The 17033-nt window shown below is 35.2% G+C and overlaps 3 protein-coding genes across 4 annotated transcripts in view; all 3 read left to right on the top strand.

Moving 5' to 3' along the window:
* Positions 1–4280: 4280 nt before the first annotated feature.
* On the top strand, positions 4281–12408 carry LOC132169117 (allantoinase-like). 2 transcript variants are annotated; one of them, XM_059580202.1, is made up of 16 exons: positions 4281–4618; positions 4881–4974; positions 5316–5436; positions 5719–5792; positions 6040–6116; positions 6298–6334; positions 6408–6493; positions 7569–7628; positions 7993–8141; positions 8666–8792; positions 9228–9383; positions 9470–9580; positions 10321–10431; positions 10808–10906; positions 11698–11822; positions 12132–12408. In XM_059580202.1, the coding sequence occupies exons 1-16, from the start codon at positions 4529–4531 to the stop codon at positions 12148–12150; spliced, it is 1536 nt and encodes a 511-aa protein (XP_059436185.1). In that variant the 5' UTR covers positions 4281–4528; the 3' UTR covers positions 12151–12408. The 2 variants fall into 2 exon arrangements, with proteins under 2 accessions (XP_059436185.1, XP_059436186.1); XM_059580203.1 differs by having other exon boundaries at positions 11698–11844.
* A 1099-nt stretch (positions 12409–13507) lies between these two features.
* On the top strand, positions 13508–17027 carry LOC132169116 (uncharacterized). The gene is made up of 4 exons (XM_059580200.1): positions 13508–14080; positions 14865–15822; positions 15905–16429; positions 16694–17027. The coding sequence occupies exons 1-4, from the start codon at positions 13596–13598 to the stop codon at positions 16697–16699; spliced, it is 1974 nt and encodes a 657-aa protein (XP_059436183.1). The 5' UTR covers positions 13508–13595; the 3' UTR covers positions 16700–17027.
* The window catches only part of LOC132169857 (uncharacterized), a 1221-nt gene continuing 898 nt past the window's right edge, over positions 16711–17033 (top strand). Inside the window, exons 1-2 of the mRNA XM_059580808.1 lie at positions 16711–16727; positions 16889–16980. Coding sequence (XP_059436791.1) covers positions 16711–16727; positions 16889–16980 — 109 coding nt within the window. The remainder of the gene's footprint in view (positions 16728–16888; positions 16981–17033) is intronic.

Raw genomic sequence — 17033 nt, 5'->3', positions numbered from 1 at the left:
GATCATGACCATTCATTTTTGGACGGTCAAGATCGTTCGATCTAGAGGTTTGATCTAAACCGTAGGATGCTTCTTAAGTAGATGCAATGGTTAGATCTACTGGATTGTTGATCTAACGATTGAGATTAAATAATTATTTAATCTAACGGTCAGATTTAAGTGCCAATTGGATTAACAGTTTACAGCAGTTTATATTTCGAAATTCAAAACAGCAGTTTTATTTTCGAAATTCAAAACAGCAGTTTTATCTTCGAAATTCAAAATTGCAGTTTTATTTTGAAATTCGAAATTATCTGATAATGGATAATTATCTATGACAATTCAATTCTCTTTAATACCTTTGTTTTGAATTTTAAAAATAAGCATTATCCTTTTATTTTTTGTCTCTGATTAGAATAGAAAGTCTAAGGGTATTTTCGGGTTTTAATTTCGTTTGTGCATAACGCAGTTAAAAATACAGAGGTTTCTGGGCTCCATTGTATCCTGGAGAAAAATTTGCTGTAAACCCTGTTGCATACCAATTCTGGTGGGGGCAAATATTTTTTTAAGGAAAGTGACGTTGTAACACACCTTAGGAGCATTTTCGTTTTCTGTACTTACCCCTATTTGTATAACAATAGGATCCTTTTCAGTTTATTTGAATTGGAGAATATTCAGCTAGTTATAACAGAGTGATATTTTTGTCTTATTTAAAAAATGAAAAAACAAAAATACCCTTTAAATATAACTAATTGAATAAATAAACTAAAGATGATTCTATTCCATATAAATTGGCCATTAGTATTGAATTTAAACAATAAAAAATTAAAAATGTGGTTTCAAGGGCACTTTCTTGCTAGCACCACTTCTCCAATCTCCATACCATGTCGGCCACAAGAACCAACTTGCACGTGCGTGCTCAAATCCCATGTTTTTTTTTAAAAAAAAAATCAAGGCACCCAATTTTGCTCCCAGCCCAAATCTCTATAAACAAACGGGAATCTATTTCATTGTAAATGTAGATTCCAAACATAAAGTCACATGTATTAAATTTAATATATATATATATATATATATATATATGTTATGATCCCATGTTGTTATATGTCCAAATAATTTTTACAACTCAACTAATTTTTCAAGAAATATGAAACATTTCTAAACCCATTGTTATGTGTTTTAGTCGAAAATCAAACTAAATCATGCTAGTGGTGTCACCCAGTACGTAGCACTGGCCGCATGTCGCATTGGCATGCAATACGAATTTACCGGGCAACATCAAAAAAGAAAAAACCGATACACCATAGAAAGTATGCAAAATCCATCTTATAGAAAGTTAAGGGAAAATTATTGTTTATCCTCTTAAAGTTGATAACGTTTTTCAATTCGAATACTAAAGTTTTAATTTTTGCAATTTACACCCCAAAAGTTTCAAATTTTTGCAATTTGATCAATTGTATCCAAAACTTCTCATATTGCCCCTAATTTTTATTTATTTTTATTTTTTATAAAAAAATTTTAAAAAAATTCAGGGTGGCCATAGCCACTCCTTTGGCCATTTTTGTAGCCCCAAATTTATTTATTTTTTCATAAAAAAAAAAAAAAATTAGGGGCAATAAGGAAATTTTGAGATAATATTGATCGAATTGAAAAAAATTAGAACTTTGTGAGGGTGAATTGTAAAAATTGAAACTTTGGTGTTCGAATTGAAAAACGCTGTCAACTTTGATGGGCAAACTGTAATTTTCCCGAAAGTTAAAAACACATGTGAAGAGATTTGTTCCAAAAATGATTCAAACTGACCTAAAATAGTCTAAACAGGATGTGAAGGGGCTGTAAATATTGGACTAATTGTGCATATTAAATTATTAATGCCAATAAGTCTTGGTCAACAAAAATATTATTGAGTTTGAATTATTGTTTGGAAGAAATTATGGGGGTATTTAATGCATCATGCTCAACAAGTCACACTTGCAGCAGTCCTTTGCTGAATTTCAAAAACTCTATTTTAAAATGTTGGAACAATAATATTTAATTAAAATAAAGGTGAATAACGAAAATATTATTTGAATTTTTTAGTCTCTAATATTATGTTAAATTGTGGCTCATCCTAAAAGTTTATGCCGATAAAAAAATAATAAATTTAATAATTAATATTTTAACTAATTATATTCGAGATTGTTGGGAATAAATCCAGCCTACTCAAAGCAATTTTATTGGAATAAGATGCTAAATGAATAACAACTATATCCATCGAATCCCCTTTAAAGAGGGAAATGTATCCTATATTGGAAACCAAATATCTTGGATACTTAGTTAACCACATAAACCTGAGCATCAATAACGAAAGCGGTTACATAAAACCCTTTAAAAGGGATACAACGCAACAGGAGAAGGGAATTGGGGGCTTCTCAAAAACCCTAGTTGATTATTATATTCTCACTCTAAATAAGAATGTTAATTTAAGACTGATGGATTAAAAGTCTAACTAATTTGCAGGTAACCCATCACCAATCAAACCATACCAAAATCTACATCTACATGTTACATAAAACCCTTTAAAAGGGACACAACACATCAGGCAAAAGGAATTGGGGGCCTCTCAAAAACCTTATTTGATTGTTATATTCTCACTCCAAATAAGAATGTTAATTTAAGACCGCTGGATTAAAAGTCTTACTAATTTGCAGGTAGCCCATCACTGATCAAACCATACCAAAATCTAAATCTACATAGATATTATAATGAGAAATATTATGGGTCAATAATTGACTCTATATATTTAATGGTTAATTTATTGTATTTATAGGAAAAAATGAACCAAATATAAAAAATTTATTGATCCATAACATTTCTCTATTATAATATCATATCAGTTGGAGTAAATCATATCTCTAATTCGAAAATAAAACTAAATCATTTTGGGGTAAAAGTTTAAATCCAAAATTGAACCATTACAATTTGACAGCAAAGCACTCTATCTCTCTCTTCCCTTTTAACACACCATTCAGTGCATTATGAATATTCATGTAGTGGTTTTTGTTTGATTCAGATTCCAATCGTGTCCTACCAACCAATCATATAGCAATAGATTACTTGCCAACAAGATTAATTATTTAAATGGGTTTGATTTTTACGTAAATTCCATGATTTTTTTTCTTAAAAAAATATTTTTAAGTAGAAAACCTTATCATTAGGACTGATAGAGTGCTGTCTGAGTCGGTCTGACTGTACATTTTTCTCTCTCTGTTGTGTGCTCTTTCTCAATTTGGGTGAGTTTCACTGACTGGCATTTGGCAGGGCCCTCAACGAATCCATGTGATCTGGCCTTGTTCCATTCCTTGACAAGTGAAGTGAACCTCCTTTTCTTTCGTTCAATTTTACAAACTTTTTTTTTGAACTTTTAAATCTCTCACTTTAGACTCATAAACTTTGAATTTCTTTCAATGTAGACCCCTCCATCAGATTTTAAACATTACATGACATCTATACCCCTAACTTTTGTATAAAATTCCTACTTCGAAAAGTTTTTTTATTAAAAAAAAAAAAAAAATTAGAGATATTTTGGTCTTTTTTTTTGTAATTTTAACGGCTAAAATTGACGAAATAATCGTAATTAAGAGTAGTTCAAAGTTCAAGGGTCTGAAGTGAGAGATTTGAAAGCTCAACGAGAGTTTATAAAATCAGGTGAAAGTTCAGGGGGTCAAAGTGAAATTTCTCCAATTTTTTTTTAAGGAGACCCACGGCCATGCTTGTGGGTTTATTTTTATTTTATTTTATTTTTTTACTTTTTTTTCTTGGTTTATTTTTATTTTTCTTCTTCGCATATTGGGTTTGAATTTGTTTTTTTATGTTAAGACATAAGTATAAGACTATAGTCTATACTGTGGACTACATTTCATAAAATGGAGGTCACTAGTTCGACTCTCCCCTCCCTTTTCCTGGACATGTCAAAAAGAAAAGAAAAAAAAAAACTATAACTCGAACTATTTAATTAAAGATGTAAGGCCCGTCAACTATAATCAACTAATTTTGTGTTGGATTTATGTCAAATTCGTGGGTCTTGTAAAAAATTATCAACTCTACTGTCACGTGTCAAGTTAAGGGTATAAATATAAGATTATATAGGTCAATTATAATCGGTTTCATTCGATTAAGTAGATAAAACTTCTAATTATAACTAGCTATTACTTTATTTGTCATGAAATTGGCAGGTAAGTACAAAAAAAAAATGAAAATTAAAATGAAAAAGATTAGAGGACCTTAGTAAGGGTGGCTGAAAAGAAAGATTTGCACAGGCAAATCAGAGGTTCCACTTTCCAGTAGTGGCTGAAAAGAACCAGACGGGCGGATAACACCAAGAAGGAGCTGAAGCCAAAGAGTCGTGTATGCAAATACTTCATGCCCGGTGCTGTAGCTATGTCATTGGCCGGCGATCGACGTTAACTATCTCCGTTCCCCGCGGGTGACGTAAATTTTTGACTTTTGGAAATTCACAAAACCTCGTCGACGCCTCGTCTCTGTGACTCTGTGTGAGAGAGAGAGAAAAATGGCGTCTGTGCTGCTATGGAGGGTGTTACCTCTGCTGGCACTGCTCGCTTCTTTTTTGCTCTTCTTCTACGTCCAGAACTCTTCCAAGGTCTGGCTATATTGCTTCTTGTGAGAAAATGGAGTTGACTTTTGTTTTGTTGGTGTTGGGATTTGTTAATCTCAAATAAGCAAAGCCATTTCACCCAAAAAAAAAAAAAAATTGAAAACCCAAAAAGTTGTAAACTTGTAATAATCTGGGATTTAAGCAGCGGTTTTTCATTTACTATTTTCAGAAAAACAGAGGAGCATTTGAGTACTTTTTAATTATTCACGTGAATGCTATGCTGATTGAATTTGACATTTGATGTCAGTTGTCTCACAAGGAGTGCAGCCTTCTTCCTCACCAAAGTTATTGGATAACCAGCAAGCGCATTGTGACACCACAAGGTGTCATTTCTGGTGCAGGTTTGTTTACTTCTTAATTGATCCCCCATGAAGAAAAAAACAGAGGATTGTGGATTATAGAATATAAGAACCTTGTTATAATCTACTTGTGTCCTTTACAATTATATTGTTTAGCATTTGGGATTGCGATTTCGCAGACAAAAAGTGTAATTTTAAACCAAATCGTAGTCATTTGGGTGCGTTTTTAAAAATCACAGAGTCGTGAAATTGCAAACCAAACGGACTCTAATTTATTGTTGTTATTGTAAGGCTAAATGTTGAATCATTCTACAAATATTGTTATGATTATCATTTTTCAGCTTAATTAATGTATTTTTGTAATGAAATGCATAAATGGGCAGTGGAAATAAGGGGAGGGAAGATTGCATCCATTGTTAAAGAAGAGGATGGGCGTGGCAATTCCAAGGTGGGGCATATAGTTGATTATGGGGAGGCTGTTGTCATGCCTGGCCTGATTGACGTGTAAGCTGTGTAAAACGTCTCTCTTCCTTGTGGTCTATTTCTACATGGTGTGTATATAATTTAGCATAAATGGTTGCATAAATCTGGTGCTAAATTTTGTGTAGTGTTCTGCAAAAGACACGACATATTGATTTACAAACTTCTAAGTCTCATGATATATGCCGTTTTGGTATCTTGTTGTCATTAATCCAAAGCAAATTCCAGCATTGGTTTTAAGTATAAAAAGATAACTTTATTTTAATAAAATATAATATATATTCATTTTGAATTTGTTCATGGCAGGCATGCACATCTTGATGATCCTGGAAGAGCAGAATGGGAAGGATTTCCTTCAGGGACTAAGGCAGCTGCTGCAGGTGTGGCAATCTCCCTCATTTAAATTTGTGTTTCAAAGGTCCTGTGGACATAAATTTTTTAATTGATTATTTCTGCTGAATTTACTGGTTTTCCAAAATAGCCCTGTTGACATCTAATATCACAATTTGATTTTTATTGTGTATTAAATGTCAAATAATTCTCATGCAGTACCAGAAGTTCTGACTCATGTGTGTTGATCTCTTTTGTTCCACACCCCAATAATTTGGTGTCACTGTGTTTCTACAGGTGGTATAACAACATTGGTTGACATGCCTCTAAATAATTTTCCTTCAACTGTGTCTCAAGAGACTTTGAAACTCAAGGTATGAACAGATGAGCTTTCTATATTGTAGTAATGCATCCGTTTCGTTTCATTTAAAAATGAACTTATGCATTTTAATGTGGTAGTAACTAGTTGCAGATAATTTCAACTAACTACTGGGGCTTTTTTTATTTATTTTTTTAATTTTATTAATTTTGTCTTTTAATGCTTCTGCTTGATAGATTGAAGCTGCAGAGGAGAGAATTTATGTTGATATTGGTATGCTCCTGAAACTATTCCTTAGCCTAATGATAATTCCTGGACTATTGTCTATTAACTATACCACCAACAGGTTTCTGGGGAGGTTTAGTTCCTGAAAATGCATTCAACTCAAGTATTCTTGAGGGTCTCCTAAATGCTGGTGTTCTTGGTTTGAAGGTAACTATTTCCAAAGTGTTGTCAGTTGTCACCGATCATTCTTAGTTTATCGATTCACTTCATTGATGCATTAACAACCCACAAACTCGGAAACTGTTTAGCGTACATAAAAGATCACTGTCAGTAGTTCCGAGCCACAAAAAAACGTGCAAAACTATTATGCTCAGTTTTTCTTTTGCTCTCTATTTCAAGACATGCAAAAGGTTGGATAATGCTTTCTTAGATCAAGATTTAGAGGAGAAGAATTGCATTCTATTTTAATGATGTGATCTGAGTTTCAAACCTCGACGGTCATCTCTGCCACCATGACCACACTCCACCTCCATATTGGCACTTATGTTGTTCAACCAGTGCTCCTTTTCATGAAATTTCATGCGTAAGTGTAATTGCTAGAGCTGTATATGATTCTTCCATGGCATTTAATGACATGGTAGGCATCTCCTTCACATGCTTACACTTGAGAACTGTGGAAACGACTAAGACTTCTCTGTTGATAATATTTCCAAATTGGAACAACAGAACCTCCAATTCCTTGTTTCTTCTGATTCTTAATTTTCCAAAAATGACTTTTGGATGATATGGCTAGTTTGGCTGTCGTGGGGGATTGTCATGCCTAAAGTTTGATTGTATCACTTCTCTCTTTCTTTAATCAGTTTGTTGACTAAATCAATCATTCTAAGATAGATGATGTGGTGCTGTCTAGCTAAGGACTGTAACTCAAGATCCAGCATCAATTCTCAGAGCCTAAGTTTCAGGGGTTTAGTTCCAATTTCTATATGAAGTATAGCTTTGTGGGCATAGTACCAACCATTTATTGATCCTTTGGAACTTTCTATTTGGCCAACTTGTAAAAATGGTTCTAACGGCTAAAATTGGAACATTGTGGTAATATCTATCATATAGGTTTCTAATTCCATTATCATTATTCTATTTTGATAATACAAGTAATTATATGATGAAAAATGACAGCATTAGTATGCATATAGTCTCTAGACCATCATGACTCAAAACTTTTCTTTGTCTGATAGGTGTAGTATTGGGCATTACCTGATAAAGTTTTCTATGTTTTTTGTAGTCTTTTATGTGTCCTTCGGGGATTAATGATTTTCCTATGACAAATGCCAGTCATATTAAGGTATGTTTCCTGATATTTAGTCAAAATGCTCATATTAATAATCTATCTGGCTGACATATTTATTTACAGTTACTGTTAACGACTTTTTGGTTCATTATAGTGCTGCATATCCAAAAATTTTAATTTGTACCCCCCCCACCCCCCCCATTCTCTTCCAATTAAATAATTTCATTTATGTTGCATGAATAATAATCTAGGTTGCCTTTATTGCAATAGAAATCATGCTTTCATATAATGCCTTTTTGCAGAAATGATTTCAGGGGTTGGATGATGTGATTTCTTTTACTAAATTGAGTCTCTATCTCTTACAATACTTATGTATTTTAGTATACTTGCATAAGATATGCAATTATTTGTTCCTCAGGAGGGACTGTCTATACTTGCAAAATACAGAAGACCACTACTTGTACATGCAGAGATTCAACAAGAATCTGAAAGCCACCTGGAACTTAAAGATGGTAGCCATGATCCTCGTTCTTACTCAACCTATCTTCAGACTAGGCCACCTTCATGGTAAGATATTGCTTATGACTTTGTGAACAAATAAGCAAGCTATTCAGCTATTGCTTGATTTATACTTGATCCCCTCAAGATGAAACAATTTTATGAAATAAAATACTTTCTGATTAAAATACATACTGGTTTGGCCAATCACCCATTCAGACCTACCCTGTGATTTAATTTACATGCATTTGGCATCAACCTGGTGGATGCATCTCGAGGATCGGCATCATGGATCATGTTAGAAAATCCCCGCACACACATATTGTATTAGCCATGATGATTCACAAATATAAACCATAGATACATATTTTCACAATGGAACTCTAGTTTTGACCACCTTTTGAAATTGGAGAAGTACTTTCTAAAATTTTTCATGCCCTTCAAAACTGTGAAAAGTTGGTAACTTTATTTTCCCCTAGAAGTGATCAGAAAGTGGTTCCTCTAGCATTTCAGGAGAAAATCTTCTGTATTTGGCTTGATTCTATCAATGCCATTTTACATGATTTGCGATATTCTTTTTTATTTCAAATCAGGGAGGAGGCAGCTATTAGGGAGCTTGTAACTCTGACAAAGGAAACAAGGACCGGTGGCCTTGCAGAAGGAGCTCAACTTCACATTGTTCACTTGTCTGATTCAAGTTCTTCCTTAGATCTTATTAAGGTACCCTTTTATGTGCATATAGCTCCAGTGGGGCATAATAATTTATAATAATGAAGAAACAAATTCTCATTGACCTTCTTCTTATGCATCAACTTTTGCATAGACTTACCACACATCGATGACTTCTCAATATACATGCTTTTAGTGTAAATACATAATCTAGGTAATTAATTAATATATACATTTTTGGTATAGTGAAGACCGTTTATTCTTCTTATTGCAATACATTGTATGTTCAAAGTCTTTGAGACTGCTGTTCTCTCCTCACCTCAAATTACTTCAGTGGATCCTTAATTTTATCTGAGGTTGGGGACATGATTTTTCTTAAAGCCATTCACCCCTGCCAATCCTTAGCTAACTCTACTTTTCCCATGCAAAGAAAATTACTGTAAATGCTTTTTGCTTTTGACTGAGAATGCTAGTATTTTGTTACAGGAAGCAAAAAGTAGTGGTGATAGCATAACTGTTGAAACATGCCCCCATTATTTGGCTTTCTCAGCAGAAGAGATTCAGGATGGAGATACTCGATTTAAGTGTGCTCCACCTATTCGTGATGCAGCCAATAACGAAAAACTGTGGAAAGCTTTGTTGGTATTTTCTATTCTGTGATGCTGTTATATTCCATAGCTTTGCTCTACACCATCAATTGGTTCTACTTAGTTTACATCTATTTTCAGGAAGGACATATTGACATGTTGAGTTCTGATCATTCTCCGACGTTGCCAGAACTCAAGATGCTTGATGATGGTAATTTTTTGAAGGCCTGGGGTGGCATATCATCTTTGCAGGTTGGTGTGTTTATGTTTAGGATCAATGATAATTCATTATATTCCTTGGTACCTAGTACTATGAAACTTGATTGAAAATAGTATTAGTTGCCATTATTTGTATAGAACATTCTTAAAGATGTAGTTATCTTAAATGTTCAGCAAGTTCATCATGCAACTGATTTAGTCCAGTATCTAGCTGGATTTGTTGGCTGAGGTTTCATGTTAGTGAGAATTGGACCTCATTCTCTTGCTCTATGTGCTTGCTTGCTTTTTATTGGCAAAAGCTACTACTTATAATTGAGGAACCTTGTCTTTATTGATTATAAATTACATACAAAACTGTTTCATGAAAAAAAATTTACCGGATTGAAATACAGAATAACAACAAAATAACAGAGACATGAGAATTAACTGCTTAGATATATGTATGTGTAAATGTATGTACATATGATTTTGTTTGGGTGTGTGTGTATTTCCCAGCAGCCATAATAAAGAATAACAACAAAATAGAAAGACTTGATTCTCATGATGCACATATTTATATATGCATCTCTCTATGCGTGTGTGTATATTCTCAAGTCAAACTAAGCATAGCACAGACTAATTCATTAGAATTGTGAGGGTGAATATATGGGAAATGGTATAATCAGAAATGTATGCGCCACTTTCTTGGTTCAATTGTTTGATAGTCTGCTCACGCGTTGCTTTTTGCAATCGATTTGGAGAACTAACTGGCATTCTTTTGCGAGCATCTACAGTTTGTTCTTCCTGTGACGTGGTCATATGGGCGGAAATATGGGATAACTTTGGAACAATTAGCTTTATGGTGGAGTGAGAGACCTGCCAAATTTGCCGGACAAGAACTTAAGGTGATATGGTTATTTGTTTCCTATCATGCACTCTGCTCCAGATTCAAACATGCAATCTAAATATGTAGAAATATCTGAAGTAAAACTGCTTTGTTCTTAGCCTTTGCCATGCAACATGAATGATAAAAAGAGCTACCATGGAGAAGTCATAAAATCTTGCGATGGTGTTCAATTCATTGTCACTATAAAGCGAAATTTGTAGCTCAAAGCTGTCATATACTATCTTACCATATCTTAAAGTGGCATTGATAAGCTCAAAACAGTGGCCTATTAAAATAAGTATGTGCATATGAATTGGTTCCAGGGATCATTTTGTATTATTTCCTAACAATTACTTGCTGCATCATGTCATGTGAATTTTGATTCTATCATGCAGGGTGCAATTGCTGTCGGAAACCATGCCGATATTGTCATATGGGAACCAGATGTGGAGTTTGAACTCAATGATGGCTATCCTGTATACCTTAAGCATCCTGTATGTCTTCCTTAGTCTAATTCCTCTTTTGTTACTCAACTTCACTTGTTTTGAGTTGTGTCTTGCATTTTTACATGGGTTTTGCCTTACCAAATGTTTAACTTCTAAACTTTCACTCAAGTTATTGTTGTGAACTTGATCCATATTGTTGAAGTCTTCTCATCTAAACCATTATGGCAAGAAAAAAGTTTAATTAAGAGGGAGAAGGAGAGGCAAAAATTGGAACAAAAAGTATCATTTGATTCGTCGATCCCCAACAAAGAAATAAGTAAAGTTTCATGATCCATTGAGAAATGGGAAACTCATGGAAAGTTACAATCCTCACCCCACCACACACCTGTTGATAGGGTTTTCAACCCATTAGGAGTACCTTCATGAATGAATGTAGGACAAATATTTGAATGCTCGCTCAAGTTAGCACGAGATCTGCTAGGTAGACATTATCGAATAGCACCATTTGATGAGAGATGTGAACAAGAGGCTTCAAGAAAACTAATGTTTTCTGAATTATATGAAACTAGTAAGCAAACAGTGAATCCATGGGTATTTGAACCCGAGTATATGGATAAAAGCAGAATATTTGATGGAAGAACAGAGGATCCTTTTGAACAACATGTTATAATAGGAAAACCTTATATTTTGAAATTAATTCATCAAGTTGATGATAAAATACATGTTGTGAACCTGATCCATATTGTTGAAGTCTTCCCATTTTAGTATTTAATTTTTTTATTTTTTATTAGATAAGTATGTTGAAGTCACTAATATGTGCTCCCTTGTCCTTTGTATAGAGTATTTCAGCCTACATGGGAACAAAACTATCTGGAAGGGTGTTGGCAACTTTTGTAAGAGGGAACCTTGTCTACAAAGAGGGGAAGCATGCTCCTGCTGCCTGTGGTGTTCCAATCCTCGCAAAGTAAACGGTCTCGGTCTGTTTGGTAAAAATTTCAAAAACAGTTTTTGCTTTTCAAATGCCAAAACTCTTCTTAAATATCAATTATTCTAATAGATTTTTACTCTACCACTAACACAGTTTTCAAAACAAAGCACACCTTTTTTTTTAAAAAAAAAAGACAAAATACTTTTCACAGAACACTTCTAAAAGAGTAACTAAACACATTTACATTTTTTATTATCAGTAACTATTATAACTGATTTTAACATCCAATGGTTTGCCATTTTTCATTTCTTTCTTCTAGTATTGATTTTTGGACATTCCCTGCAGACTCTTGCCCATTGACTAGCATGGTTTCAGTTGAAGGTGGACCAGTTATGGCTGGGGCAATGTCAGAGATACAATTCACCACCAGCATTTGTTCCAGTCAGCAATTTTGGTCCAATGAAAACCCGAGGTTTTACACTGTTCGTAATAGCGTTGATTTCAGCTTCAGGCTTGGATGTGCATAGTTTGTTGCTTACCAAGAAGGTTTCTGAAATTACATGTACATTTATGGTTAGATGTAATGAACTCACTATTGCTGTAAAGTAGATTTATTATTATTTTTTTTTTTGTGTGAGCGCATGTCAACTTTCGAGAGTACCAAAACGTTTGAAGCTTGTTTTTCAGAATTGGGATTTGTTGCAATTCATTGACCGAACTACGGTCTGCCCAACATTTGCATGAGAGAGGAGCACCTGAGACTTGTTCGGGCAGGTGGACCTCATCGGGCCCTCTCTCAATTGCTTGTTTAGATTGACTGCAATTTGGACAAGCAATTGCAGGGAGTCCCGCTCCTATTTCTCTATAAGAAGTTTATTTGTCTAGCATAAGCTCCTTATTGACTAATAGCAACAATTTAAGTTAATTTTATACACAAACAAATGTGACTATGGCACTAAAGATGCTGTTTCAAACATTAATAAGCTAGGCTAGCACAATTCTTAATCTGGTGGGATTAAGTAATTAGATGCTGCTTGGTGTACATGGCCAAATTGAAATCTAAGCGACTCACTTGTGTTATATCCTAAAAAGTAATGTTATATACCATACCAATATTCTACATTTATTTCACTATGTTGATATGGCTAGTGTAATGGTCAATAGATTAACCATTGTTAATATATATATATCAGCCATGTAACGATTTATGAAAATTGTTGGTTATATATGCGCTATCACTTTATAAGGACTAATCAATTTGACATTTTGTTATAATCACTTATAAATCTCAGTTTTCACTTAATAAGGAACTAGTGTAGGACTTGTTCATTAGTGCCTTTGTAATCCACTCACTCTATATGGACTATTTATCTTCCTAATATGGAACTTAGATATATAATCTCCCTCCGTCAATCACTAACATCCTCATTAGGGTCGCGTCATACAGTGTTTTAATACCATATGGTTATACTAAGTTGTTATAATATCATTTGTAACGATAAAGGAAATGGTTAGCCACATTTTCTCTATCATTTTAAAATGATTAATCACTTATAAAACCCTGTCTCACCATTAGCGTTTTTATAATACAAATTCAAATCACATGTTAGTAATTTTCGCATAAAAAATTGATACTGGTAAAACATTTTCACAGCCGACGTTTTCTGTTACAAAACGACAGCGGTTCTTTTGCCTCCACAATTCAAATGGATAAGATTCGAAAGCCCATGCAAAGCCATCTCTGTCGGAGACGGAGATGATACGAGCTAACTCACAGAGTCAACTCGTTCTCTCGCTTAAACACCTCCAATGCAACTCACCAACCTCCTCAGCTCCATTAGAAAACCCCCAATTCTCTTCCCCAAAGCACTCCTCAAACCCCCCAACTCGGCCGAGTCAAACTCACACCGACTCACCCTCTCGCGGACACTCCAATCCAAGACCCTGAAAACCCTAGAATGGCCCTTGGTATGCAAGCAACTCTCCTCCTTCACATCGACCCCCATGGGGTTCTCCGCCATCCAAAAGGCCCAAATCCCCTTGGGCCGAACCAGGGAGGAGAGCGAGCAGCTTCTGGATCAGACTGCCGCGGCAGTGGAAGCATCGGAGACGATGGATTCTCGCACGTTGGATTTATCGGGGATCGAGGACGTCTCGGAGATTGTGGATTCGGCTGTTTCCGGTGAGTTGCTCACGATTTCGGAGCTCTGCGCGATGCGGCGCACGCTGCGGGCGGCCAAGGCATTGATCGAGAAGCTAGAGCAATTGGCTGCGAACGTAGATTGCCCTGAAAGGTACTTTGTTGTTATTATTACGAGTATTATTGTTGTTGTTGGTTAGTTTCGTTGTTTGAATTGATCTTTTGCTTTGGTATTTTATTAGAGAAATAGAAAGCATAAGAAATGGCGATTAGAGAAATTATCCTAGAATTGAAACTTAATTTGGTGAAAGTGAATTTATGAGAAATTTTGTGAAGAGAATTACAAACGTGAGGAGGCTAGGCAAGCGATATGAGCTTGATGAGAAGTGGAGGAAGTGGTGAGGGAGGTGGCCTTTAGGTGGAGATTATTAGGGAAGGCATTGACGTTTGTTATGCACAGGATTTTAAACAAACATTCAAAAAGGAAATAGAGAAAGCAGAAAAAATGCAAGACGCCTATGGTTCAGTTTAAAAGCGCATTTCTTTTTTAAAAAATGGTACATGATTTTGGATTTTCTTGGTTCTGTTTTACTACATTGTTCAAGACAATAGAGTTGAAATTTTTTTTTTCAAAAATAGGTGTCTCAAGGCTTTGAAGGCTGCTTCTGTGTGCGATCAAGTTTATCTAATACATTCCTGTATAGTTTGTACTTATTGCTTGACACAGTCTGAAGAGGAGCATTTATCATATGGTAATGGATTCTTCTGTCACATTAAGGGTCTCAGAATAAAAATTCATTTCTAAGGTACTGTCACATATGGAGTGCTGTGCTTGCATTTCCTACTCTTTTGCATAACTAAACGTAGAAGCTGCCTTCGTGAACTTTCAATGTTGTAAAAAAGAAATGGAATTTATCTTTCGAACTGTATTTAAACAGGTACTTGCCCCTGCTTCAAATACTTAAGAACTGCAATTTCCAAGTGGAGTTAGAGCGTAAAATAGGATTTTGCATAGATTGCAATCTGTTAAAAATCCTTGATAGGGCTAGTGAAGAATTGGAGATGATCAGGTTAGAAAGGAAGAGGAACATGGAAAGTCTGGATTCTCTGTTGAAGGGAGTCTCATCTCAGATTTTTCAGGCTGGGGCAATCGACAGACCTCTCATAACCAAGCGACGGTCTAGGATGTGTGTGGGTATTAGGGCTTCCCACCGATACTTACTTCCAGATGGTGTAATATTAAATGTTAGTAGTTCTGGTGCAACATACTTTATGGAACCCAAAGAGGCAGTGGAGTTGAATAACATGGAAGTGTGGCTTTCAAACTCTGAGAAAGCTGAAGAGAGAGCAATTTTGAGCTTGCTTACATCTGAAGTAGTGGAATCAAAAATAGAGATCAAGTATTTGTTGGATAGAATTTTAGAAGTTGACCTTGCTTTTGCAAGAGCTGCCTATGCTCGGTGGATGAATGGTGTCTGTCCAATTTTCACTTCAGGGGGGGAGGCCTTAAATTCTAATGAAGCAGATTATGCTTTATCAGTAGATATTGATGGTATACAACATCCTCTGCTCCTTGAGCCCTCTCTGAGAAGTTTTTCAGATGTCTTGACATCCAGCTCTGGCAATGCAATTCAGTTGGGTGATGGAGATGGTGCAATGACTTCTGGAAGTTTGTCAGAAGGTGTATCTAATTTTCCTGTGCCAATAGACATTAAAATTGAATGTGGAAAGAGAGTGGTTGTAATATCAGGACCAAATACAGGTGGGAAAACTGCTTCGATGAAAACATTGGGCCTGGCATCTCTTATGTCGAAGGCTGGCATGTTTTTGCCTGCTAAGAACTGCCCAAGGCTTCCATGGTTCAATCTTGTTCTAACTGATATTGGAGATAACCAGGTAATTGTTACCTTGTTTTTGGGAGAAATTCTCAGTTCATTTAGTTGTTCTTGTTTAGTCTAACTATTGTTTTTTATTCTAGTCTCTGGAACAAAATCTCTCTACTTTTAGTGGCCACATAACGCGGATCTGTAACATGATGGAGGTGGCCTCAAAAGAATCACTTGTCCTCATTGATGAAATTGGTAGTGGAACTGATCCTTCAGAAGGTGTGGCCCTTTCTACCAGCATCTTGCAGTATCTCAAAAACCATGTTAACTTGGCTGTTGTGACCACTCATTATGCGGATTTGAGTCTCCTCAAAGAAAAGGATAGTCAATTCGAGAATGCAGCCATGGAATTTTCACTAGAAACCTTACAACCTACTTATCAGATCCTCTGGGGAAGTACTGGTGATTCAAACGCGTTAAGTATTGCTAAATCAATTGGTTTTGATCTAAATATAATTGCACGTGCACAACAGTGGGTGGGGAGGTTAAAGCCAGAAAATCAGCAAGAGCGGAAAGGTTTGTTATATCAGTCACTAGTACAGGAAAGAAACAGATTGGAAACTCAGGCCAGAAGAGCTGCATCTCTTCATGTGGAAGTTATGGATCTGTATCATGAGGTATTTTTAGAAGTTCTAATCTGCCAGAAAGTGCATAAATTTCTCAATTGCCCTTTCTTTTCCACATGCATCATAGGGTCGAGATTAATGTTTTGAAGTGCAACCTAGTCCTAGCTGAGGATTTGAGCACTGAATATAGGAATCATATCTTTTATTGGGTGCACCTTTGTTGTACTGTATATGTTTGCGGAGTTTTAACACATAATGTAGCTGTCCTATTGGTACTTGGCTTAGCTCTGATGGTTCATGCTTGGGCCATTGTAGGCATAACCCGTATCTGCATGCTGGAATTGAACCTGTGACCAAGTTTTCATTTAGGTAATTCTTATGGTTGTCAAATATTCTGTATGTTCCTGTTTGGTTGAGAGTTAATTTAAGTAGGGTGCTAAATTAAATTGAAGAGAAACTAGGATGACATAATTTGATTGTGAATGCTGCCAAATTTCTTGAAATTTGTAGAACTGAGGCTATTTTATCCCTTTATAATTCATTTTTAAAATTTGAAAGCAGCAATCTAAACCTTGGATGGAAACTATGTGGAATTTGGCAAGGTTAGAGCACGCATTAAAATTCAAACATAATTTTTTATATGAAGCTAAATCAC

This window comes from Corylus avellana, chromosome ca2, assembly GCF_901000735.1.
Source record: "Corylus avellana chromosome ca2, CavTom2PMs-1.0".
Lineage (NCBI taxonomy): Eukaryota > Viridiplantae > Streptophyta > Magnoliopsida > Fagales > Betulaceae > Corylus > Corylus avellana.
Note: the sequence above shows the minus strand (reverse complement) of the source record. Positions and strands in the feature narration are given on the sequence as shown.

Bases quoted from the DNA above. Each gene is read 5' to 3' on its own strand.
- LOC132169116 (XM_059580200.1), top strand. From the start codon at position 13,596: ATGCAACTCACCAACCTCCTCAGCTCCATTAGAAAACCCCCAATTCTC. The intron at 14,081-14,864 runs GTACTTTGTTGT...GTATTTAAACAG, and splicing joins AACGTAGATTGCCCTGAAAG to GTACTTGCCCCTGCTTCAAA. The intron at 15,823-15,904 runs GTAATTGTTACC...TTTTTATTCTAG, and splicing joins CTGATATTGGAGATAACCAG to TCTCTGGAACAAAATCTCTC.
- LOC132169117 (XM_059580202.1), top strand. From the start codon at position 4,529: ATGGCGTCTGTGCTGCTATGGAGGGTGTTACCTCTGCTGGCACTGCTC. The intron at 8,793-9,227 runs GTACCCTTTTAT...ATTTTGTTACAG, and splicing joins CTTCCTTAGATCTTATTAAG to GAAGCAAAAAGTAGTGGTGA. The intron at 9,384-9,469 runs GTATTTTCTATT...ATCTATTTTCAG, and splicing joins AACTGTGGAAAGCTTTGTTG to GAAGGACATATTGACATGTT.